We start from the raw sequence: 25,426 nt of genomic DNA on the forward strand, positions 1-25,426 counted from the left end.
TCAGCTTTAGAGATTACATGCAGGCAGCAAGGGCAAGGGCCAGTGCTAGAGGGATGTGGCCATACTTGCATGTTTTGTTATTAATCGTGACTTCTTTCACCCTCCAAAGCATCCCAGTTTGATTGTTCCCCATGAACACTCTACAGCCGCTGACTCTGTAAGTCTCCAGGCTTTGTAGGTGGGGAAATGATGATGTTATGTCTGAGTGCAATGAACTCGGCATCTAGAATTCTGCTGAGTGTTCCAGTGAAATTCTCATAGGGAGCTACTTTCTTTAAACCTCAGCTTTGAAGAAGGGGAGTGGGGCAGCAGAGGACACTCCCATGCTATTGCTGGGCCCCAGGGAGTATTATTAACTCAGGGCTCAGTAGGCTTGGTGTCTGAAGAGTATGACAAAGGGCAGCCAACACCTTCTCCACACGCATACACGCAGGCACACCCACACCCCAACACATCTGCCTTCAAAGAGCTCCTGGGGCAGTAGAATTATTCATCAAACCAGAATAATGTCTTTATTATACTCAGCCTATTCCTCTTATTCAAACAAGATTTATGGCTGCATTTATTTAAAATATTAAGTATATTGAAGATAGTCAAAAGGAAAGACTCAAAATCTTATGAAAGATGAGAGCTATAAACTGAGATAAATGTACTTACAGTTCCTGAGCTTCCTGTCAGCTAAAATAAGAAGGGAGAAACAATGTGTTCTGGAATCCTCACCGAGAAGCAGAGAATTTTCTGAAAGGGATTTGTTGTGTGGACTATGGCCTAGTAGACATTGTTGTCAACAAGAGATTTTCTGGAAGATATAGCAGCAGCTTTCTCCATGCTTCCTTTTCTGAGTGACTCCAGTATTAGCCAAGGACAAAGTATTGAAATCAAAGGAATGGTGGTCTTTCTGTGAGTACAACATGGCTCAACTGGGGTGAGGTGATTATAGGCAGAACCCTATCATACCTAGGAATGGGTGGATGGCATGTATCTTCCCAAAGTACCACTTCTCTTAGCCAAACACTGTTTTGTTTATCTAAATATGAATGCCAACGGTTATATCACATGGTATGTGGCCAGGACCCAGCGCCTGCAATTTTGACCAGCTACTGGGCTCCCAAAGGAAATGCATACTGAGGCTGCTCTGGGCAAAATCCTTCCATTGATTTCTTCAAGGCCTTGGCCATGGCTCTGTGAGGGCAGTTTGGTGAGTTAGTCTGGACAGTCTGGTGCCTGAGGATTCCTATAACTAGTCTGGGGGAGGCCCAAGGCCCAGAGACCTTTTTGGCAGCAGCCCCTGGGCTCACATGCTTATATGAGCCTTTTAGATCTTACTAGTCAAGATGAGAATGGGTGACCCCAACAAAGAGAACACCACAGATAGGAGGAAAGGGTGTCTCTGTGTGACCCAGGGTAGAATTGGTCCAGCCACCTCCCCAGCGATGAGAAGTCCTGGCTACTCTCAGCACACTGGTTGCATGGAACGAGAGACAGAGAGCCATGGAGGAGGAAGGAGAGAGAGAAAAAGAGACATACAGAGAGCAAATTATGTAAGTCCCTCTTCTGCTGTAAGCTCCATGTGTCTGTGTTTGGTCTCCAGTGCCCAGGATTGTGCCTGGCACTTAACAGATGCTCAGTAAATACTTTTTGGGATAAGATAAAAACCCGAGAGGACTGGAGTCCAGGTAATGCAAAGCTGGGAGAAAAGAAACGGCTTGGATCAATAAGACCAGGAGGAGAAGTGGACGGCTGGAGTTCCTAGGGCTTGGAGGGAAAGCCTCTCTCACAAGCCCATGGGGATGAGAGGATTGGGAGGGGAAGACCCAAGAGAAGGCCTGATGACACATTTTCTCTCACCAGTGGTCAGACTGGTCCCAGACCACAGCCTACCGGATTCTTTGTCAAGGACACAAAAGGTAGGTCAGAGTTCTCCAGTCCCCAGAACCAAATGTTCCAAGAGAGATGAGTCTCTTTGCCCCAACAACTGTGTCCACAGTCCTGCATGGTTGGCACTGGGCTGGCCCTGGGTGGGTGATGATGTTCCCCTTCAGGAAGATGGCTGTGCCATGGCTGTGGGAGACCAACTACTAGCTCTGACAGTTCTAACTTGGGCAGCAACTGGCTTAGTCTTCCTAAGCCAGTCCACCTAAGGAGGTGGGAGGGAGCTTGCCTGAGACCAGGAATAATGCTGAGCTCCAGGAAAAGAGGTAAACCGCTCCCCACCTATACCATCACCCGAATACATATCATCTCTCTAATGGGAGCTGGAAGGAATGGGCATAATTCTGGACCTATGCTTCTAGTGAGGTTATCAGAATCCAAGCTTTTCAGGACCTATTTATCAACCCACATTAGTCATAAAATTGGAGCTGGAAGAAAACTTAGAGGTCATTTGGTCTAGCGCAAGTCTGGAATTGGGTTGTCTGAATTTTGAATTCTGTATGATTTACTACATACTCCTTGCCTATTATCCCCATAAAATGTAAACTCCATGAGGGCAAAGATGTTTTCTGTTTTATTGTCATTACGGCACTGTAAATTCCTACAACAGTGCGTGTCACATACTAGATGCTCAATAAATATTTGTTGAGTTAAACAAGTAAATGAATCTCTATGCAAGGAAATGCTATAAAACTATTAAAATATTTTTGAAGAATATTTGACATGAGAAAATTCATAATATGTTGAGATCATACAAATTGTATATGTTATCCCAATTTTGTTTTTGATAAATGATATTTTAAATAAATGCTATTATGTGTTTAGAAGAAAAGCATGGAAAAATACAGATAAAATTGTTAACAGTGGTTAACAAAGTGTGCTTAAGATGCATTTCCACTCTCTACATTTTCTACATTTGAGTGGTTATTTGGATTTCTAACAAAAAGCATGCTTAATATTTTTGATAATTAAAAACATATATATGCTTAGAAAAAGCCAGAAAGAATACAGCAATATAACTTTGGCTATTTTGGGGAGTTGGGTACTTCAGCAGTGGCTTTAAAAAACATTTTATTTTGCTCAGGGATTTGGGAAGGGCTCAGCTGGTGGTTCATCTCTGATCTATATGACATCAGCTGGGAAGGCTGAGGCAAAGGTTCAACTTCCAAAATGGCTTCTTCACTCACATGTCTAATGGCTTGGTACTCCCTGGCCTTGCTCTATCTCTATACTGTACCTCACCCTCTAAGATCTCTCCATGTGGCTTGTAAATCACGGTCTCAGGATAGTTGCACTGCTTACATGGTGACTGGCTTCCAAGAGGCAAGAAGTGTGGGCTGCTAGCCAGAAAAGGGTTTTGTGCAGAATTAGCACAGTGCCACTATGTTCTATTGGTCCAAGTAATCACAGAGCCCACTCGGATTCAAGGAGTAGAGAAACAGACCCCACCGCTTGCTGGGAGAGTGTCAAGGTCACAGTGAAGGAAAGCATATGAGATGGGGGATGCTGCTGCAGCCAGGTTTGGAAAGTACACTGCCATAATAGGGTACAGGCCATTTTTGTTTAATTTTTTTATTGTACCTTTCTGCATGCATTATTTCTATAACCAGAAAAAAAAAAGCTATTAAAAGAAATCTGACGCACAACAGTGCAGGCAACCATCAGTGCAAGATGAGGTTAGCTGGGCCCTTCTGTGCCCCCTCGGCTCATTTACTTTCAGTGCTAGGCCCCATTTCTAGGTGATCAATCAGGAAGAGGGCAGGAAAGGACCTGTCACACCGCTAAGCCATTCTCCAAATGCTGGGCATTCTTATTTTCTGGCTTTCCTGAAGTCATTCCATGTAAAGGTTTCTTCTCCTCAGTGTCACTTTATCGTTTTTTTGAAGAGATTAAATTCCTTTTGGCCATGACCACAATGAAAGACAGTCTATAACACTGATTTTTATTAACAAATATTCATTGAGCATCATGTATAAGAAGGCATTATTCAAGAGCCAGCTGAGTAGCATGATACTTATTAAGCACCTACTATATGTAAAACATAATCCTTAAGCCAGGAATTATAAGGCATATAAAAATTAGATGATTTATTGCCTTCAAGAAGTTTATATTCATAGGCAGAAATGTAAGAAAATAATTCACTATAATATGCAAAGCAAAAGGAAATAAAGCCTAAAGTAGACGTGTAAGCAAAGAGCGTAGGAACCCAGAGGAGTTTGAAGAGAAAGGCTTTTGTGGAAAAGATAGTATTTGAACTGAGTTTAAAAAGAAAAACATGGCTCTGTTTGACAAGAGGAGACACCAAGGGATTCCAAGTTGAGGAAACAATAAAGATTTAAAGGTGTGAAAATATTGGCCTGTTTTAGGAATACTGAGTAGAAAAGAAGGGCTGGAGCCAGATAATGGACACCCTTATTGCCAAGTTAAGAAATATGGGCCATTCCACAGGTGACTGTCCCCTGAAGATTTTTGGAAGGTGAATTATTTGACCAACTTACATTTTTGGTCTACAAATTGGTAATAGTATATACAGTGGTTTGGAGAAGGACACCAAGGCAGGAAGACCAGTTACGAGGCTGCAAATTACAGCAGCAACAATGGAGTCGGGCCTTAAATGAGGGCAGAGGGAAAGAGAAGGGGGTGGTGGGAGTGATGCATGGGACCTGGAAGCAACTGAATTTATTAGGAAGGGGCAAGAGAGGCTTCTAGCTTGAAGGACTAAAGAGTACAGTGGCAAGGCAAGGAGCACTGTCTGATTTCTGAGAGGCTGTATGAGGCGCCTCTGAGATGCCCAGTGGAGGCACTCAGCTGGCAGCTGGAGACAGATACTAAGGAGAGGCCAAGGCCATAGTAGAGGGGTACTCCCACTGTACCTGTGGGAGTGTGGGAATCCACACAAGGAGAGAAAAGGGAGTGGGCAGAAGGCAGCAAATGCCTCTTTTTAAGGAGGCAAAGCAGGTTGACAGAGGTGGGAGGAGACCCAAGTGATATAAGAATAGAACTGAAAGTAAGGGAAGTTAAGGTCACTCGGACGGTGAACCCAGGGCATCGACAAGTGGTTGTTTACAGCAGTGCTGTCCAACAGATCTTCCTGTAATGATGCCAATGATCTGTATCTGTGCTGTTCAGTACAATAACCACATGAGGCTACTATAGCACTTGAAATGTGACAGCTGAGGAACTAAATTTTTAACTTTAGAGCCAAGTCCCTGTTTTTTCAAGACAGTAGTTTACAAATAAGGCAGAGTTTAAGACATGATTTCTGCTATGGTCAGCAGAACCAGTACCAAATAGTTGGAAAGCTTTCTTGGCTGCTTTCAACACAATATACTGAGAAACTCTAGAATGCGTACCCTTTTGAATGGGTACTTAATTCTCAATGAGTTAATCTGAATGAATTGGCTGAAAGGGCAATTATATTGTTTGAATTGCTGAGAACCCTCAATGAACTGTTCATTTGAAATAAATTTCACCACAACTGCCCATCTGACCACAACCATTCCCCCTTCCCACGCTCCACCCTCTTATTGGCAGTATGGGAGCTTTATTTGGTGACCGTGCTCAAGAACATGGGCTTTAGGGATGAGGGCTCACCACAGACAATCCAGGCACGTTGGGCCCCATGCCCCTTGCAACCAAGCAGCTCTGCTATTGGCCTTTCTCAGATGTCACTCAGATGTAGCTAGATATTCAGATCCAGGCTTCAGCATTCCAAAGTCATCCAAAGACATCTTGCTCCCTTCCCAGAGAACTATTTTATACACCATGAGTTTTACAAAATCCAAAATAATTTTATTCACTTTTTCAGATTTTTTGCTTCCACAAGGTGTTCAGCAAACATGCTAAGGCGACAGAATGTCTAGTTGGTCACGACATGCAACGCTGACCATTCAACCGATGACAGCAGCGACCACGCCCACCTGAGCTACTGGCCCCACAGCACAAAGGGGGTTTGTGGGAACACACTGAACCACACAGCAATCAGCAACCTGAGGTAGGTCTCTTTACAGTACAAAAAACTTCCACACCAGTGTGAGACACTGATTAGCAAGAGCTGCTTAAAGTCGCAGACTTTGGAGAGAGAAAGAGACTGTGCGACAATTGCAGTGGGAAGGGAAAACAGACCCACAAAATCCTGAACCCTGTCACTGAACTGTGGAGGTGTGGGGCCAGGCAAATGAAAAAGTACCACCGAAAAAAAAGCAGCAGTTGGCTCCAGGGTTTGGAACCAACAGGTCTAGGAGCTGAAGAGCTCTGTGCAGTGGCCAGCATAGGAACCTGAGGCAGTGGGACACTCTGCGGACAGACTTGATTCTTGTTTAGAAACAACGGCAAAAAGAGGAAGGCAGGAAACAAACTCCCTCTCACCGAGGAATGTTTTTGTGATTCTCATCCTGACGGAGGGAGTGAAAAAGGGTCTGGGGCTTTGCCCCACTGCTCTCCTCACAGAAAAAGGGAAGTGACACCAGAACAGAAAGCAGGAGCCCTGAGAATTCACGGCGCTCTGCGTGGCCTCCAGCGGCCCCCTCCTGTACTCCACCCCGTTCTAGCGTGGTTGTGGGGAGGTGGCAGAGGGTGCTGCTGGAGGGCCCGCTATTGCCACACATCTTCCTTTTGGACACCCAGAAAACCTGGCACCGTGAAACAACGAGCTAGCAAAGAACAATGCTACCCTTCCTATAGTCTAATAGCAAAACCAGATCTCTAGTACAGCAAACTGTACAAAAATGATAGAAAGGAATTTGCACTGTTATTAGCACAGTGCTTATTTTAATATAAAATAAACAGCTTACATTTTCATTGTAAATATAGGCTATGTACAGAATTTTATATATATATATATGTGTATATATATATATATATATACACATATATATATATATATATATATAGCTACACGTATAAAGCTTCATTATAGGCCTCTGATACATTTATAATAACGGTTCCCTGAACCTTTTAGAGTGCAATTAAGAACAAAAACTAAATTTTGTTTACACGAATATGGAATAAATACAATAATCAAAATATGACTCTCCCTAAAAGTGAAACACACAAGCCAATCCTGAACTGCTGTGCGAAAGATAAAATCGGGAAAGGCAAGGTTTCGGCGGGCAGGAAGAGCGGCCCACCCCAGGCAGGGAACAGCGACGCTCCAAAGGGCAGAGACTCCGCGGCGGGAGGATTTAGCCCTTGACAGCGATCTTGTTCTCTTTAGCAGCAAACATGGCATAGAACCGGGAGCTGTCATTGGACAGAAGGACCGATGGGGTGTCGAACTCCACCACCTGCAAAGAAAGGAGACGGCATCAGAATGTGACTGGGAGATACTTGAGGTGATTTAGGATTCACTGCTCAGGAAGAGGGGCAAGCCCAAAAAGCCCCCCAAAGATGGAATCAGGGTGACAATTCAATGAGCCCTGAGACACCTAAATGGGTTCTCTCCCTCTCTCTCTTTTTTTAAACTAACCAGGGAAAGTTGGAGAGAAAGATCTCCAGATTGACTTCACATAATTCTTTCAGTCTTGGGTATGAAGGAATCAATCAACAAGATACTATAAGCTGCAGGGGGAAAAAATGCAGCTCGAATTGAAAGCACAGCAGGCAAGTGTCATCTTGTATAAGCTGATCTAAACCTATACATGGAAAAGGATACCTAATTGGCAGAAAAATAAAAGAAGTAAGTTAGGGATGGATGGACTCAGTCTACTATCCATTCCTACGATGACTTCCATGCGGTCACTGAAAACTATATTGTAGTAGCAAAGTGAATGATACATTGGCAGAACCTGCCTCCCATGATGGCCGCTAATGCCACATATATTCCTAGCCTCCTTTGATATAGAGCAAAGGCATGGGACACAACCTTGTTCAAAAAAGTATAAGGGGAAGAAGTCTCCTGGGGTGCTTCTAGGAAAGGTGGTCCTGCCCAATAGAGACAGGCATATGGACAAAGTGTCCCTCCTTAGGACTGGCTGTGTGAGGGTATGACATCAGGTGCTGAGCAGATATCCTGCACCATGAGGGGAAAGGTAGACACTAGTTTTCTTGAGGATAAGCAGGTTCTAAGCAGGTAGATATGGGAGAGGGAACAAGAGGAAAGGGTGTTTTAGGTAGATGGAACTGTATGAGCAGACACAGTGGTGAAAAAGCTTAGAGGATGCAAAATTGTTTATAGCTAACAGCACCTTCAAGGAAAGAGAGGGAAATGAAGAAGGATAGGCTGGGCCAGATTGTGCGAAAGCTTGGAACAGCAGGATATAAAGTTTGGCACCACTACATGATTGCAAAAAGCAAACACCACATGGTAGATAGTCTTAATATACATCCGGCAATTCTTGTGTACATGAACACATTTATAAGTACATATGGTTCTGACCTAAGTCAAAGTGTTACTTTTTATAAGCAACAAAAGAACAGATAGTAAAGCAAAATGAGGACACGTGAGTGCCTCTCAGACCCCTGATTGGGTGGGCTATATCCCCGCCAATACCAACCAGACTAGAGCTGCTATGGTTGCTTATCTGAATGCTCAGAACCATGCTAAGATGCCAATAAGCCCAGTCCTTCCAGGGGCCAGTTTTCCTCTTGGACGAGGCCATATGCCAAGCCCAGGTCCCTCAGGGGCTCGGTACCTGTCCCTGGGCCAGCACCATAATCCTATCAGAGCCTAGAACCGTATGTAGGCGATGGGCAATAGTCAGCATAGTGCAGTCGGCAAACGCTTCCCGGACAGTCTCTTGGATCAGTAAGTCTGTCTCCGTGTCCATGGCAGCTGTGGCTTCATCTAAAATCAGAATCTGCCAGGGAAAAGAGAAAAAGAGGGATCCGACCAATTCCTTAAGCATTTTGGTTAACTCAGGCTTTCCTAAAATATATTTTAGTATTTGAATGTTACACCATGTATTGTATTTTCTAAGTAGGTACACGTAAAAATTCTGTTTTTCTTAGAATTGATATGACTTCAAACTCATATATGTTCGCCTTGATTTCCATAAATAAAAGGATTTGCATGTAATAATCATCTAACAAAATACTCACTTGCTCTGATTCTGAACATATACAGTAATTTCACTGGCCAGAAACAAATGTAACCCTTGGAAACTGAAGGCTCAGAGAAGTTAAAAATAAAAACAACAACAAAAAACACCCACATATCCAAATTACATCAAGGTTAATTCAGAAACATCTCTGAGCAGTCTCTTAAAAAGTGCCACTGGGCTCAGGGCCAGGAATGCCTTCGGACCTTGTGCCACAAGGTGTCTGCTCTTCCACCTTCCTGTTCTTTTCTGCTGCTCCCCTTCCCAGCACCCACCAACCCGCCTCACCTTACAGTGACGGAGTAAGGCTCTTGCTATGCATAAGAGCTGCCGTTCCCCCACTGAGAAGTTTTCCCCATTCTCCAGCACTTCAGATTCAAGTTTCAGAGGTAGCTGAGCGATCTAGGGAGTAAGAAGGTAGAAATTAGAAGAGTAAAAAAAGTAAATTTTGAAAAAAAAAACAAAAAAAAACCCATCCTAAATTTTGTCAAAAATCCAGTAGCAGAGGTCAATTATTCTAAAACAGATGAAGGAATTAGTAGCCAAGAACCTAGCTCATCTGGAAAAAAGGTACAGATGTGATGATCATGTGTACCAGGACCCACATTTTCTAAGACAGTCCCTATTTCAAATATACTATTTTGTTAGCCTCATGTCATCAAAATATCCCAGAAATTCCAATATTTTCATGTCCCCAAATCTTGGCAGATAGTGGCCCTAATTTTGTGGCCACTGAAAATATGGTCATGCGATAGGAGATGGAATAAACAAAACTGCTGCCTTTCTGAAGTCTACGGCTTGACAGGCCCATAGCTGTCAAATTTTCCTTTTTGTAAGCTATAGAACCTATTCTTCAAATAAAATTGTTTGAGGAAGTCCAATCTAAAAAAGATGAAAGCAGAGCTGAGCTAGGTGATCTAAAAGAGATAAAAGCAGGGGATCCTGAGCTTGACTTAATGCAGGGACATGAGAGACCCTCCTTCGGGTGAGGGGTATCAATCTGTAGACTGTGGTCCCCGGGGGACGCCTGCTGAAATACTCTAAGAGGTCTCTGAACCCATATTCATACTGATGCTTTCTGAAGTCTCAATAAATGATATGTCTTTTGTATATGTATAGATGCTTCAAAAGCATGTTATACTGTTATGAGTAATAAAATAGAAATTAACTTAAAAGCATTAGTGAATTCTGAGTGGTTGGCATTTATATCTTCTCAATCAATGGATAGTAAAAAAGGCAATACGATCATGTGTGGGGGTGGGGGTAGGGAAGAGGTAATAGTCAGGAAATACCAACTTGTACGTCCTTTCTGAAATTCCTGGGAAGCCCTGTTCCAAAGTGCTCCCCCACAGACATCCTGGAGGTGCTGGGTCAGCCTGGGCTGGACAGAGGCAGCCGAGCAGGCAGGGAGTGACTACAGCACCACTATGTTTCTACACCTGAAATTCCAGCAAAGCTCACTCTCAGTTCTTTACTTACACATTCTTTCATGTGTGTCCTTTCTAGGGCATCCCAAATCTGGTCTTCGGTGTACTGGTTGAAGGGATCCAAATTTGATCTAGAGAGAAACATCATAGGAATTTCTTAGTTATCCAACATGTAAGCAACCATACTGTGAAGGCTGTTTGGGGTAAAAGTTTAAACACACATGGGCTTAAATCCCTTAATGTCATAGATGGCTTATTCCCTAACCAGCCAGAGCTGGAAGCTGAGATGGGAGCATTGATGCCTGCCCACGGCAGGCCTATCTCTTGAGAACAGACTGGACTTCTCTTTCTTCTTTATAAAACTTTCTTTTAACTTTATAACACAGTTATTAAAAAAAAAAAAAAAATTTTAAGAAAACAGTTATATAAAAAAATTGCAAAATACAAAACAAAAACCAATATATGTGTTTTAATCCCCTCTAATCAGACCCCTAGAAATGAACACTGTTAGCACTTTGGCATATATTCTTCTAGATTTTTTTCCATGCATATATATGTTAAGATACATCTCTCCATGTGTACAAACTTAAGAAAGTGCCCTCTTTCTTCCTGTTACACTGCGGTGAGAACAGGGACCCAATGATAGCTAGTTGACCAGGAAAAGAAGCTGATCCCACAGAAAAGCAGAGGGAAATTAGAGAGAGTAAAGGGCAAAGCAAGAGGAAGGATTTCACTAGTTCAGAAAACCAGCCTGGGGACTATTCTTGCTACTGTCCCCACAGTATCTGCTGCACAGAAATCAAGGACACCAAAAGAAGAGGACCAGACATTTTGGGGAATGTTAAAGACAGGAGAAAAAGCTCTTTGTCATGGAGGATGAAGGAGGAGAGGTTGTAGTGGAAGAGGTACTGGGTGGAAGTTGGGATATTACATTAATTTAGGGTGTCTTGTCTCAATCTAAACACGATGTTTGTAAGTCTAATCATCAGTAAAGTACTAGATAAAATTTACTTTGCTCATATATTATGCTGGGCATAAGGGAAAATCTTTGGGAGAACCTTAGCTCTGTGCCTCATTTGTCTCCATGTCTGGGGTTACTAATTACAGCCATGCAAATGCAAGCAGGTTGTCATCACAGAGGAGCTCTACCTGAGCAGAGAAGGCTGACACATGCCTCACCCATGTCCTCTGGGCCATCTCTGGGAGACTCTACCGACCCTGCTCTCTTGTGCCTCTCGCTCGTGGCACGTGCTTCCCCTCTGCCTGGAACATGCACACCTCTCCCGCCCTTGTACTTGAGAGACACTGGAAAAGCAAGGGCTCTGGAGCCAGACTGCCTGATTCCTCAACAGTGTCTAACAATTACAACTGTGTGAGCTTGGCCAAGTTAGCCTAACTACTCTACGCTTCAGCTCCTCGTGTGTAAGATGGGTAGAAGAGTAGCTCAGCAAAAGGCTGCTGTGAGGACTACTATTCATGTCTATAAAGCATTTGTAGGAGCACCTGCTGCAGGGCTAGCACTGTGTGTGCAAGAGCTAATATGGTTATCATTATCACTGCCATTACTCCTTGGCTTTGATTCCTTCTTGTCCTTCAGGTCTCATCTTAGATGCTGCCTTTAGGAACTGTCTCCTGACCCATTAAACCTGGATGAGGCATCCCTATGCTCACCCTTACTATGGCACTAGTCCCTTTGTTCATTCATCTCTCTGTTGGATCGGGATCCTTGTCTCGGTCTTACTCACTGCTGTATCCCATGTATACCGTCCAGTATTGTTTGTATGAATGAAAGAACTTATTCCTCCCATCCTTGTTTGACTTCCTGATAAGAGCGATTAATAGGTTACAACTTAGGTATTTTCAATAATAACAGAGGCCAAAAGCTGTGCAGTGGAAGGAGAGTGTGCACACACATTGGATCCAAGCAGACTGAGCTCAATCCCTGCTCTGCTTCGTACCATCTGCATGACTTTGGACAAATTACTCATCAATCTCCTCATCTATACAATGGGGAGACAGTGATATGTCTTCTCAGGTTGCTGTAACCATTACATAGTATACATCCAGTTCCTGGAACACGGTGGACACTTGCTAACAGGCAGCTTGACACTGACAAAGTACGTGTGGACGTGTTAGTGTCTGGTTCCAATGCACGGTGGTTTTCTGACTCACGTATTCAATGCATTTTCCAGGTGGACACAATAATCTCAGGATCCTGAATATCAGGATCAGAAGTCATTCTGATAAAGTCCTATCCATGAAAAGTCTGGATGTAGAAGATTGATCTCTATAGGCATGCCATCTAGGAAGAGCCCTCTCAGTTAAAGAAGATGGTCCAATTTGTTGATAACAAAAAACTGTGAAATTCTTTTTTTTTTTTTTTTTTAACAATTCCCTCAGAATTCTTTTAAAGAGTTTTTTTGGAGTCCTTACCAGTTCCACAGGGACCAAGACTGTTAAAGAAAGAAAGAAACAAAGAAACAAAGAAAAAGGGGCTCCCTAAAGCAATAGAAAAATTCAGAGACAACTGAAAGACCTTGAGATTCTAAGAGCCTGCTTCAAATGTGGGGTGAATTCCATTTCATCTAGAGTGCTAGATGCTTCTGTCTGAAGGTATTTGGGCCCAGAACGAACAAAGACAGAGTAAGTCACTTGCGGACTCAGTTGTTGTGCTTGTGAGTTGGGAGCTAGATATTCCTCAGAAGCAAAAAAAGAAAAATTAGTAGGCAGATCGAAAAGGAGAGAGGGCATCTGAATAGGAAGAAATGAGAACACTTCTTCTTGCTAATGAATGGGCACAAGGCAGAGATGCTTCAGGTGACAAAAAGATGCTCGCCTCCCAAAAGGTGACTGAGATTCAAGAAAAAGACTGGAGTGACACCAGCCAAGCTAGGCCGCAGACAGGCTACAAGGATGGAAAGCACTCCAGCAGGGCTGGTTAGGGCAGAGGCAAGAGACAGGCTTCCTGAGAACAGGGAGCACAGGGCCCTCTGGGAAAAGAAAAGGAAAATAAACACACCCAGGGCCACGAAAGAGTGAAGGTCAGCAAAAGTGTTTAGGGCTGGATGAAAAGGGTCCTCTCTTCTTGGAGCCAACTGTCATGGCAAAAGGGAGAGGAAATGGACTGGCTACCAAGACAGGCCCTGCAGCTCAAACCCAGACAATTGGAGGAGGGAGGGCTGGATGCAGCTAATGGAATGGATTGAGATTCAGGCTATTCTAGGGTGGGCCGTGCTCCCAAGTGGTCTGGTCTATGATTTAGACTGTTATTTATATGCAGAACAATTTAGACATTTTTATCTTGTGACTGTCTCTGAGTTTTATTTGATTTTGGTTTTACCTTGCTTTCCCTCTAAGAGTTCCTTGTATGTTTTAACTGCAGGTTGATATCTCAAGGAGAAGATGTACCTGCCCTCAATGCTGGTTAATGGTGATGGAGATATAGTCTCCAAATTCAGAGTCTCTAGGACAAAGCTGAGAAAACAGCTGATCTACCCTGCTCTTGCTTTGGGAAATTCATTATATAGGTTTTCTTATTCTCTAAGAAAAGCAAAAGAACTCTAAAAGCTGAATGTTCTTTGGGATCTATAGAAACCTGAGAGGATAAAGGAGGATAGAAGGTCTGAGTTTTATTTGTCTTCAGTGTCTACCACTGACTTAAAAAGTAAAAATTACAGCTGGTAGAAAATAAAACTTATATGATTTCCTAATTTTGTTTGGATGACTGCCAAAATGGCACTCTGAGATAAATAACTAAAAACTCGTGGCATTAGCACACCAACTACGGAGCTTGTTCATCAAGTGGTAACATGCCTCTGGAGCTGATAACAAATGGCCCCAACTAGAACACCAGCTGCACATGTTAGCAGGTTAATTCTCTACCATTAACTCTGGAAGCCCCTGATTCCCAGAACCACATGAGGTACTGTAACATTTTGTTTGCAGCCATATTCAAGGGAAGTCCTAAATCTCTTCTAAATGATGAGTAAAAATGTAAGAAAAATATGGTTCTTTTGTCCTGAGCCAAAAATTACAAGGGCAGTTTTATTCTCAGAGGTGTTCCTTGGCAATTAAAAATAGAGAGGTCTGTAGGAAAGAGGAGCAGATTTGGCAACACCTCTGAATTTCTTAATTTTAGAAATGAATCTTCAATAAATTTTAATTCTCTTCTGTCGTTGCTTATTTGACCTTCTTATCTAAGCACCCAAAGGGAATGACTGATTAACAACAGACCCAGCTGATGCTGTCCAAATTCATTAGTGTTTTAGAGAGATGCCAAAATAAAAACACCTGAGAGTGTTGACCCTCCATGAATGTAGGTGAGAACTCGGTTTATCTACCAAAGCTCCCTGAATCAGTGAGTTCAAATGCAATTTCCAAAGAAAAGGGGTGGGGCTAGGATGGGGGTACCTAGTTTTAAAGACAAGTGTGAACGCTGCCCGTGGTTATTTGAAATTAAATTGGTACCAATTTTGGGGGGGAGAAACTGCTAAAAATTAAAGAGGAAACAGTAATATTGCTTTTGGAGTGATTTTTAAAAAAGAAGTCCTATCTAGGTCAAGTATATAGTTAAAGCTGTTTTTATTTTGAAAAAGAAATAACTTGAATAGGAATGAACACAAATTATGGAAACCCATTGTTTTTAGGAGGCTAAAGTTTAAGGCTAAAGGTAGGCTAAAGTATAAGAAAAGATAATGGGATCAAATACATTTCCTTCTTAGTTACTATTTTAACAGGTCGAGAAGAGGAATTTTATCTTTGTCATGCTAGCAGATTTCAGAGAGAGGTATCATTCCAGAGTAAGTATCGAAGGTGAGAGAAGTTATTGGAAAATGGAAAAACATGAGTAGTAATAATGGCTGAAAACCATCTTTAGAATGGCAATTTTGAGCATACCTAGGAGAGATGACAGTGTGGACTGGGGGGAAGTTGGAGGCTGATGACGATGAGGTTGATGATGACTGCTACCACTTACTGAATGCTCACCATTTGCCAGACTCTGTGTTTGTATAATTTGTATAAATTTATCCAATCTTCACAACAACGAGTCTTAATAATATCTAAATTTTGTGGATGAGGGAACAAGCTTAGGAGGGGTCAAGTAACTTGTCCAAATTCACAGAGCAGAGATCTGGGCCCAAACCTCTGACTTCCTCATCACCATGCTGCAGGATTTGTGGGTCCCATTTCATTAATGAGGTGCCTTGTACAGTGGCACTGCCCCTTACCTCTACAACGGGAAGCACGCAGTATAGTGGGAAAAGCACTAGACTAGAGGTCACTAGATCTCAGTCCCAGCTGAAGGCTCTAACATCCCACCTTGCCTGGAAGTGAGGCACGAAGCACATGGACACTCAGGTCCTCACCTGACAGTGCCACTGAACAGCACTGGCTCTTGAGGAATGATGGAGAGTTTGCTTCGGAGGTCAGCAAGGCCGATATCACTAATTCTCACTCCATCAATCTTGATGCAGCCTCCAGATAACTCCACTAGGCGGAAGAGGGCCATCCCCAAAGAGGACTTCCCTGATGAGTCAGAAGACATGAAGAAAAGTAGCTCATTAGCAAATTCTGTGAAGACCAAACTGGTTTATTCTCAGAGCAAAATCATCTATTTTTCCATTTCTGGTCAATCATTATTTCAACGGGTTAACTCAGATAATGTGTAAAATGAAAGCCGAAAAAAAAAAAAAAGAACTTTCCTGAGCTACCAAGCATATATATTTAAATAACACAGCTTCATCCTGAGAAGGAATGGGAAGGACTATTATACTCTCATGAGAAAAATGGAAAAAAAGGCTCCTTTCACGTTAGGAATATCGGATACACAGTGTTCAATGCTTCTTAGGCAAAGTGAGGAGAACAGAGGTAGGTATTCAGCAAGGAGTTAGGGGCAAACTAGAAGACAAGATGTCTTTTCTCTTTTCTGTCCCCTTAATGTAGCTGGGAGAGAAACAAGACAAAGCTTTCCATTGTTGCAGCAATAGCTGGGGAATAAAAGAGGTTCCGGGATAAATGCATAAAGGAAGCAGTTTTTGGCCTGAGTAAATGATTGTCTGTAGACGACCCTACCATGACAGGGAACTGTCGCAGGAAAACGGGTTTGGGGGATAACACGATGAGTCCAGCGTCATGGTGATAAGCAGAACAAGCTTATCTTAATTGAATTTTCACTTTAAGAGTTATTTGAGTAATTCGAGAAGATAACATCGATATCCCATAATCTCACTGTTATTTTTGACACATTTTCTTTTAGTCTTTTTCCCAGAGTTGAGATCATACCAGAGATACAATGTTATAATTGTTTTTTTCACTTACGCATTCAAACAAGCATTCAATCATATTACTGACTTTTGAAGATAAAATTTTGGTGGCTGTAAAATATTCCATCATGTGGATGTACTCTTATGCATCCGGTCATCTAACATTGGACACGTAGTTTACTTAAAACTTACTGTTTTAAATAATATCATGGCATATATTAGTGCTCCTACCTTGGATGATTTCCTTGGGATAGATTCTCAGAACTGAAACTACTATGCCAAAAAAAGTAAGCATTTCAAAAGTTCTCCCTAGTGTACCCCCCACTGAAAAAAAAAAAACAAAAAGTTTGACATAGTCTCGTCTGTCTACCTTTCTGTAACTCAGACCCATGGTTCAGATTTAGAATTACAGGATTTTAGCTGTTCGACCACATTTCCTTGGCCAGATTCTGGATGCCTACCTCCCTCCTGCCTCCACGTTCTGAAAGACCCCTCATGAGAGCCTCATGACTTTGTCTATTCAGTGGCATTGAGGGTACAAATATCCTGCCTTGCCCCAGGGTCTACAGCCACATCCTGCTGTCGGGATCCGTCCCCTGGGTCAACACTTGTCAAAGAATCTAATGGGAACCTAGAGAAATGCCCACCTTTCTAAGGCAGGATTCCTCACACCCGTCCATGAGAAACGAGTTGGGAAACCCAAGTCTACGTAGCATGGCAGTTCTTAATGAGGCCTCTCCTAGAAATGACTAGCTTTATTCATGACTGGGTGATCTGGTTAGTGTTCCCTTACCCAGATATAAGGAAGGGAGGACTCTCCCTCAGTGTTGAGGCCATGGTTTAAGATCCAAGCTAAGAAAGGAATGGTGCTCAAATAAATAGGTTAAGTTGCTCCACCTTAATAAAAGATGCCAGGTTTGGAACATCTGGACTGGAAGACTATAGTTCTCTGCATCTAGACTACTTTTGCACTGATAGAATAAGCTGGTAAAAAAGGCAATGAAGTCCTCACAACCACAGCACAGCCAGGGTCTCAGAGCCTCGGAAGAAGCTTATTAGGATTAGAGATTAGACTTTGTAGGTCAGGCTATTTATAATTATTTGTATATTTCTCCTCTGTCACTACTTATGGTTTTAATAAAGTCTTGGTGAAAATTTCAGTCTGTTTTTCCCGTGTGAAAGGGAAATCACAGGAAGAGACATCAGTCAGAGCTTTCAGGAGAGCAGGGTACCCCTGGGAGTTAGTGTAGCAGAGGGAATTTGAGGGAGAAAGCAAAGTAAGAGCCTTGGGGACAGCCACCCTGCTTGGCTAAGCATTCTTTTTCCAATGAAAAAACCTAGAGGCAGTATCTTGTTTTGACATGAAATAATTCTTTCACACTGGGAGCAGGAAATGAATTTTTTTTCTTCCTGGCAGGTTCTTTAAAGTAAATTGGCCAGAGAAGATACAAGGCTTTTTTTTTTTTTTTTTTTTTTAATGGCAAGAGAAAAGGCTAAAAGAGTTTTGATAAGAAAGAACATGGAGCCCAGAAAGCTAATGAGAACTGATCCAGAGAGGCTTCCTATACAAGGGTAAACAGGGTAAAAAGTGACAAGATTCAATCTTTGAAACGTCATTCAGGAAGGAAAGAGGGAAAGAAATAAATTACCGAAGTCTTGACCTTAGAAACCTAAGGGGACTTTATAATACACTTTTAGGAATAAGAGTGAAGTGAAATATCTAAAATGAAGACCTGTTCTCTAGTTCTTCGCAACAAACATCAGATCAAGAAAAATAATTTCTGCCTTCAAAGGAACATAGGTTTCTTATTCAGAGCTGTATTAACCTCTGATAAACAAGAGGCTACATTGGTGATATATCACAGAGACCTTTAAATATTTTGACTTCATAGAAATAAGGATGTTCACCGCAGCGCCCTTTTTAACAATGAAACATCAACAGCAACCTCAATGCCCTACAACTGGAGCTTATTAAACAAAAATGATGGTGCATACATAAAATAGAATTCTATATCATGCTGCATAGAAATCCTGTCAGAGAATATTAACTGCTGTGAAAACTATTTGATGGTTTTAAAAGCAGGCCATAAAACAGTATGTGTAAAATAATCTCATTTTTGTAAACATATTTGATAGAAAATGCCTGACAAGATACCCGCCAAAATGTTAACAGTAATTATCTCTGGGTAATGGAGTTATGGGTGTTTCTCTCCTTATGTTCCATATGTTCTGCATTGAGAATGTATACTTTTATGATTAGAAAAAGCACTAAAATGTTATAAAAGCAAGGCTGAGAATAAACCTAGAAAAGCGGTTTCAGTGAGACTTGAGACATACTAATCACTCATCTACAAGGACCTGGATTGAAGGGATGAGAGTGATATTCAATAAACAGCCAATCATGGGCCCCAAACCCAACTCCAGTAGGTTTGAATGTTTCTCCAGAGAAGCCCTGGCGTATCCTTACCCGATCCCGTCCGCCCCACAATGCCAATCTTCTCCTTAGGTCTGATGGTGAAGGACACCTTCTTCAGGACCAGAGGCAGATTTTCTTGGTACCTCATCTCCGCATTCTCAAAGGTCACCTCTCCTTCCTGGGGCCAGTCAGGGGAGGGAGCCTTGTTCTTAATTCTGGCAGGTGCTTCCAAAGAGAGAGTCTGGGGAGACAGAAGTGGCCAGTTCAGACTGATCACAGATTCTGGGGACTTTGTCATAGAGAAGTAAATCCCGGACAACCACAGCACGAAGCAGCTGCCACCCTGGCCCCTTGCTGTGAAAGATTCCTTTGGCAGTAAACGTTCATCACCACTAAACTAGACAGAGACAGAGTACAAGGGCCACTAAGTTTATACTTACCAGTTTATGATGGCTAAGTATAAACTAAGCAGCAGCTTGGGAAGCTCAGTGACTTTCAAACTACCTTCTGTCTCAAGGAATTCTTCCATAAAATGGCCTTGGAGGCCAAGGGTGGGGCATGAGGCCTTCTAGCTCTCTTCAACCCAGCAGTTTTTATTGGAATTGTTTGAAAATATTCCACTCGAAACAGGATTCCACCATTTGAAAACCATTGTCCTAAACCCAAAGGAAGGCAACTAACATTTATTGAACATTTAATCAGATCCTGGCATTCTGATGTGTATCAGTCAATCCAGGAGACACAGACTCTGATCCCAGTTCTGCCACTAACAGCTGTGTGACCTGGATATAGCTCTTCTTTACTCTAGCCTTAGTTTCTCATTTGCAGATTGTGGGAACTGGATCAATAATCTTGGAAATCCATTCCAGCTTTAAAATTTTGTGTTTAATATAACTGCTTATATTTTTGTTATCGATAGTCACACCTCGCAATGTTTCAAAACTCTTTAGCGACTAGTCATGGGGCTTATAGCCTTACAGGGCAGTAAGAGCCAAAGACTGTAGTGCTCTGGAAGGAAAAGACTGAAATCTAAAACTCCAAGCTGGAAGGACTCCGTGTTGGGACAGGCATCCAGGCTGGGTACTGGCAGTGAGGACCTAGTCCTCAGAAATGTGACTGATTTATGCAGAGTACACTCTGTACCATGGCTGACTAACCCCCTGACTTCTCCAGCAAGAGACTCTCACCAACAGTGATATTAAATCAAACACCACACATCTGTATATACACAATGTGTCATTCACAGATCAGAGCACTCGGCAAAAAGGCTAATGTATAAACATAAGAAACAGCTATTAGCAGATATATTACGTCAGTATCTGCCATTCTTTCTCAGAATAACCATTTGTAAGTTTAAGAAATATTCTATGACTAATAAGGTTCACTGTCAAAAAAAAAAATCAGCAAACGATGTCTCTGCTAGAAAATGCAGTTAATATAATATACTAATTCTCAACTGAAAGGATAATTTTTCGACACTATGCTTGTAAGTCAATTATCTGGAACCTTGAATCTATTCCTCCCATGTATATAAATATAAATACTATGTATATAATATAAATGCTGATAAAGTCTCTGGGCAGTTCACAAAATAGGTAACTCCTGAGAACTGAGTTAAATTTGAGAATCCTAACTACTCACGACTCTGCTTCTCTCTAGCTATAAAAAAACTGCTTTCAGAGTTCCAACTAGGACACTAGCCAGACACTGCCCCACGGCAAGACTGCAGTGGTAATAGGAGAAGAACGGGAGAGCTCAGTAATCTAAGCAGCAACTAAATTAACTGGTTTTTAAACTGTGAATGCAGATTTGAATTCGAGAAACCTTAGCTATCCAGGAGCTTCTAAAACTTCAGAAGCCTGGGTCCCACCCCAGATCTATTACATCAGAACTTCCAGAGAGGCCCATCTTTGCCTAAAGCTCAATAGAGGGTCTTAACGGCCATCCCTGGTTAAGAATGAATAAACCAGACTAAGATTTGAAACAATATATGGTTTTAAACAGTGTAAGAAAAATGTTACTTTAATCAGCTTAACAGAACTAATAAGATTCTGAACATTTTGGAAATTAACTGATGCATATAAGTTCTCAATCACACAATTCACAAATATACTTAGAAACTCGTATGGTATTCTCTTCTACTCCACGCATACTAGAGAGACTGCTGGGCCTCTCCTGTGGGATAAGGGAAGGCAGAGAAAACATGCGTCCTCCTTGCACATCCGCCTGAGGCAGTAAAAGGGTAAAATGACCCCAAGAAGGGTCAGATGGCAGTAAAAGGCCTATAGTGGTCTGACCTTGATGTAGTGGTGGATCCTCTCCACTGAGGTGAAGCGAGCTTCTGTCTCAGATGCCAGTCTGACGGTAAACTGGAACAGCCCCGTTAACTGATAATGGAAAGCAAAAATCCAAGAGAGTTCATTATCGATACATGCCAGGCCAACACTAGAAAACCTCCTTCATCTAGGGGACCACAGCTCAATCATAAGAACTAACTGGGCACATGCAGCACCTGGTTTTAGGAACTGAGTCATCCCCTAAACATTTAAGACAATGCCCATTACTACCCAATCATCCGTAATTCTCAGTGAACGCAGGCGCCATAGTGGTACTGCCAGCACTAAATTTCTCATCCGTCTTTACATTTCCAGTAACACATATGTGTAGCTGAATAACTCCTGGCTTCATACTTGTACTTGCACACTGTGGCAGTCACAACAAATGGAGATATATATCAACCTGGGAGCAACAAGTGAGAATGCTTCCAGGAAAGTCAACTAAGAGACATAAGGCTGGACAAAAAGCGCTTGTAAGAGCCCCTGCGCACCTCAGACCCAGGGTTGTGAAATGTAGTATGTATAACACATGTTCTCGCCTACCCAATAATCAAGTAAGTCTACACAACGTGGACAGACATCTTTGGCAATCTGTGAAGATATACAGATATCTTCTTGGGTTTTCTTTGGCTACTTATTTATCTTTCCAATATGGAAAAATGCCAAACATATACAAGAGGAGAGAGGACAGCACAATAAACTCCCATGTATCAAACATCCATCTTAAAAAATTATCAACTCACAGAAAAGTTTCAATTGTACACCCTACCTCTCTGTATTATTTGGAAGCAAATCCCAGATACCCTATCATTTTATCCATAAATATTTCAGCTTATATCTCTGTAAAATATAAACTTTTTAGGAACAAAATACCATTATCCAATACCATCATGACATCTAAAAAATTAATAATAATTCCTTAAGATCTTCAAACACCTAGTCAGAGCTCTAGTTCACAGTTGTTCTTTGAGCTATTTAAAGACCCTGAACCATCCCTAGGGACCAGAAGGGTTTACATATGTAACAGTGCTGGGAAAAGCAGGAGCCTGAAAATAAAATGCATTTAAGATGCATACTGAGGATACGGTATTTCTTAGAAGACTAGGAAGAGGCCAAAGATGACGGGGTGGTGAATACAGAAACCTATAATTAAGAAACTATTTTCAAAATCATGTTTATTTATGAAGAATATAGCACCTATTTCTTAAACACACACAACTGAATCCCTTTATTCCTATATACCACTGCCGCCTCTCTCCCATCCTCCAGCCCCAGCCAAGTCCAGATGGATACTGCCAAAGCAGACTGGGAGAGGCTCTAGGAGTCAGGGGTGAAACCCCAAACACTCCTCTCCTAGGCCAACATAGGAAGGACTCAAATGAGCAAAGGTGACACCCCCATTCCGGAGACCGACCTGGACAGCATAAGAGATGGCAAGCCCTGCGTAGGCTGGGGGGATGTGCCCGTGCATGAGGACGATCATCAGCCCGGTGGTGGTGATCAGGGCGATGCTGATCAGGTCCAGTCGCACGGCCAGCCACCGCATCGCGCATGTGAACAAGAAGAAAGGGCTTTGGTTGGTATCCAGTAGCTCCTGGTATCTGTGAGGAAGACAAAAACCACTAATAGGCAAATGAAGTACCACACGATCCTGGTCATGGAAGATGTCAAAGCTCTGGTAAATTATGGACAGAGGGTTAATATTTAAGTACTTCCTGTTTGTCACTAGAAGAATGATAGGGAAACAAACAGTGCAGCTCCATCTAAGGCTCCAAATCCAGGCTCCATCTAAGAGGACATGGGGTTTTCTAGTTTCACCCTTTCAAAGAAACATACTAAAGATGTCAGGGGGAAAGATTTTATTTAACAGCACAGGAAAAGCATAGGAGAAGGAGATCAAATAAAGAGGTTGTGCTCAAGTTTAGAAAAATGTCTTAGGTCAGGGGTCATTTTCTCAAAGAAAGAGGTTACAAAGGCAAACTGTACACATGGCCCAAGGCCAGAAAAAAGAAACTCTCGGAATGAATACAGTAAAGTGGAAATTGTACACCCCTGTCGGGCAGAATGGTTCCTGTTTCCCAAGGCCATGGAGCAAAGAACCAGGAGCTAAACCACAGCAAAAAAGATGTAGACAACCTTTGCCGCTGAAAGAGGGAAACGCTACCATCACTCGGGGTCCTAGAGAGTGGATCCGACCCCATCTGAAGGCTCAGGTGCCACACACAACTCGGACTCCAGAGCAGGAAGTCTCACCCGGCAAATATGCTTTGCTTTAAAATCACTTTTCCTCCTAACAATAAGATATGTGCTCTTTAAAGAAAATTTAGAAAATGCAATAAAGAAGAGGAAATGCAAAAGTCCAATATAACCTTATTAGTCAAAGCCAGAGTTAATATTCTGCCGCATTTCCTCCCAGGATTTTTTCAATGCACTTAACATGTACATGTGTACGTATCATAGTCAGGATTTTTTTTTTTTTTCACTTAAAGTTAGGATTATTTTTCTGAGTTGTTTAACCTAACCACTCTAGATTTTCTCTTTAAAATTAATTCCTTAATGTTCGGAAGAGACAATATACGCACAGGACAGAATATTTTAAAGGTTCAAAAAGTTTTACCATGAAAGTCAGTCTTTCTCCTGCCCATCTTCCAGCTACTCAGTTCCCCTCTCCAGTGGCGACTATTAGTTTCTTATGTATCTTTTCAGAGATATCACAAATGTTATATATACAAACACATACTAAAAAGGGAGAATAGCATACACACACATACCTTTCTCTTTCACTAATACATCTTAGAGGTCATTCCATATCAGTACCTATGGAAGTGCCTCATTCTTTTTAAGGGCCACACAATATTCCGCTCTAAGAGTACCACAGCTTGTTTAATCAGTCTTCTACTGAAGGACATTTTAAGTTAGTTCCAATCAGTCTTTTGTTAATACAAAATCTCCACGGTGATGATCTAGATATAGAAATTCCTCACATAAACAATATTTAACAACTAAATAAAACATCAGCCTAATGTTAATGACTATCTTTTACTGTTCCAAAGACAAGCAAAACGTTATCAAATATGGTCATTCAGGACCGAAAGCCAATAGACTCCGAACCTGTGTTTTTTGTCTTCTCATTTGCTCAGAGGGGAGTTCCACCAAGCAAGTGAATTTTAATCAGAGACCATTAAATCACTAATGCTCTTAGTAATGAACTTTATAATCCTCCATTCTGACTTTGAAAGGCCTCTTGGACTCTGATTAAATTCAGGGATGGAGTTCCCGCTTTGAGCCTGCTAGCCCGCCTCAGCACTAACCTATGCAGAAACTCCTGCCCTTTGTTGTAGGCGTGGATGGTGGCAAGGCCCTGTATGCTGGACGTGATGTGAGAGAGGAAAGGTGACTGTGTGATATTGTCCAGACGCTTCAGCTCTCGAATCAGGACCCTGGAGAGAGAACAAGTTCTGTGTCAGAGGGAAGACTAGCAACTCTGGCTTCATCCTCGGTCCTGGAAGATGTGAACCCTTCCTCTTTACCTGGACACAATGTGCAGAATTGCAAAGAGGATGACAAGGGGCCCCACCGCCACCAGGAACCATGGGAAAACTCCTGCGATCATTCCAACACAGAAGAACACCAGGATGACGTTTTGGATGAACATCTCAGCCTGGAAAGGCAGGCGCACGTCGACTGGGGAAACCATAAAGGAACAAGTGTCAGACTGTGAGGATCCACAAACAGGAAAACTGAAACCAAAAATTTTAAAAAAGCAAAAAGAGCTTCCCCCAAATTCCTGATATTGGTGTGTTGCCCTTTAAACAGCATGACCAAAGAAAAATCTAGAAACCTGGTTGCTCTAACTTTCCTGTCCCAAGAAAATTTAACTATTCTTCTTTCCCTGTGACCTCTTTTTGGTTCGCGATGCTGTTCGACCCCTTTATACATTCTCTGCATTTAGAAATATATGCTTGTCGTAAAATATTTGGAAAATAAATACGCGAAAAGGAAAATACACATAATC

At 42.1% G+C, this 25,426-nt stretch overlaps 1 protein-coding gene and 1 long non-coding RNA gene across 3 annotated transcripts in view; one reads left to right on the forward strand and one right to left on the reverse strand.

The window, feature by feature from the left end:
* The first annotated feature begins 513 nt into the window (after positions 1–513).
* On the forward strand, positions 514–6,726 carry LOC120592852 (uncharacterized). Its single transcript, XR_005650219.1, has 3 exons — positions 514–900; positions 1,852–1,907; positions 5,741–6,726. It is a non-coding gene; the product is annotated as an uncharacterized LOC120592852 (long non-coding RNA).
* A 321-nt stretch (positions 6,727–7,047) lies between these two features.
* Positions 7,048–25,426, reverse strand: part of ABCC5 (ATP binding cassette subfamily C member 5) — a 68,072-nt gene continuing 49,693 nt past the window's right edge. For both annotated transcript variants that reach the window (XM_039850543.1, XM_039850544.1), the window contains 10 exons: positions 24,942–25,095; positions 24,723–24,851; positions 22,826–23,012; positions 21,373–21,462; positions 19,127–19,316; positions 15,763–15,922; positions 10,449–10,527; positions 9,258–9,371; positions 8,565–8,729; positions 7,048–7,217 (listed from right to left, as the gene is read on the reverse strand). In XM_039850543.1, coding sequence (XP_039706477.1) covers positions 7,116–7,217; positions 8,565–8,729; positions 9,258–9,371; positions 10,449–10,527; positions 15,763–15,922; positions 19,127–19,316; positions 21,373–21,462; positions 22,826–23,012; positions 24,723–24,851; positions 24,942–25,095 — 1,370 coding nt within the window. In that variant the 3' untranslated portion in view covers positions 7,048–7,115. The remainder of the gene's footprint in view (positions 7,218–8,564; positions 8,730–9,257; positions 9,372–10,448; positions 10,528–15,762; positions 15,923–19,126; positions 19,317–21,372; positions 21,463–22,825; positions 23,013–24,722; positions 24,852–24,941; positions 25,096–25,426) is intronic.

The sequence above is a fragment of the Pteropus medius genome, unplaced genomic scaffold, assembly GCF_902729225.1.
Source record: "Pteropus medius unplaced genomic scaffold, Ma_sr-lr_union100, whole genome shotgun sequence".
NCBI classification, from domain to species: Eukaryota; Metazoa; Chordata; class Mammalia; order Chiroptera; family Pteropodidae; genus Pteropus; species Pteropus medius.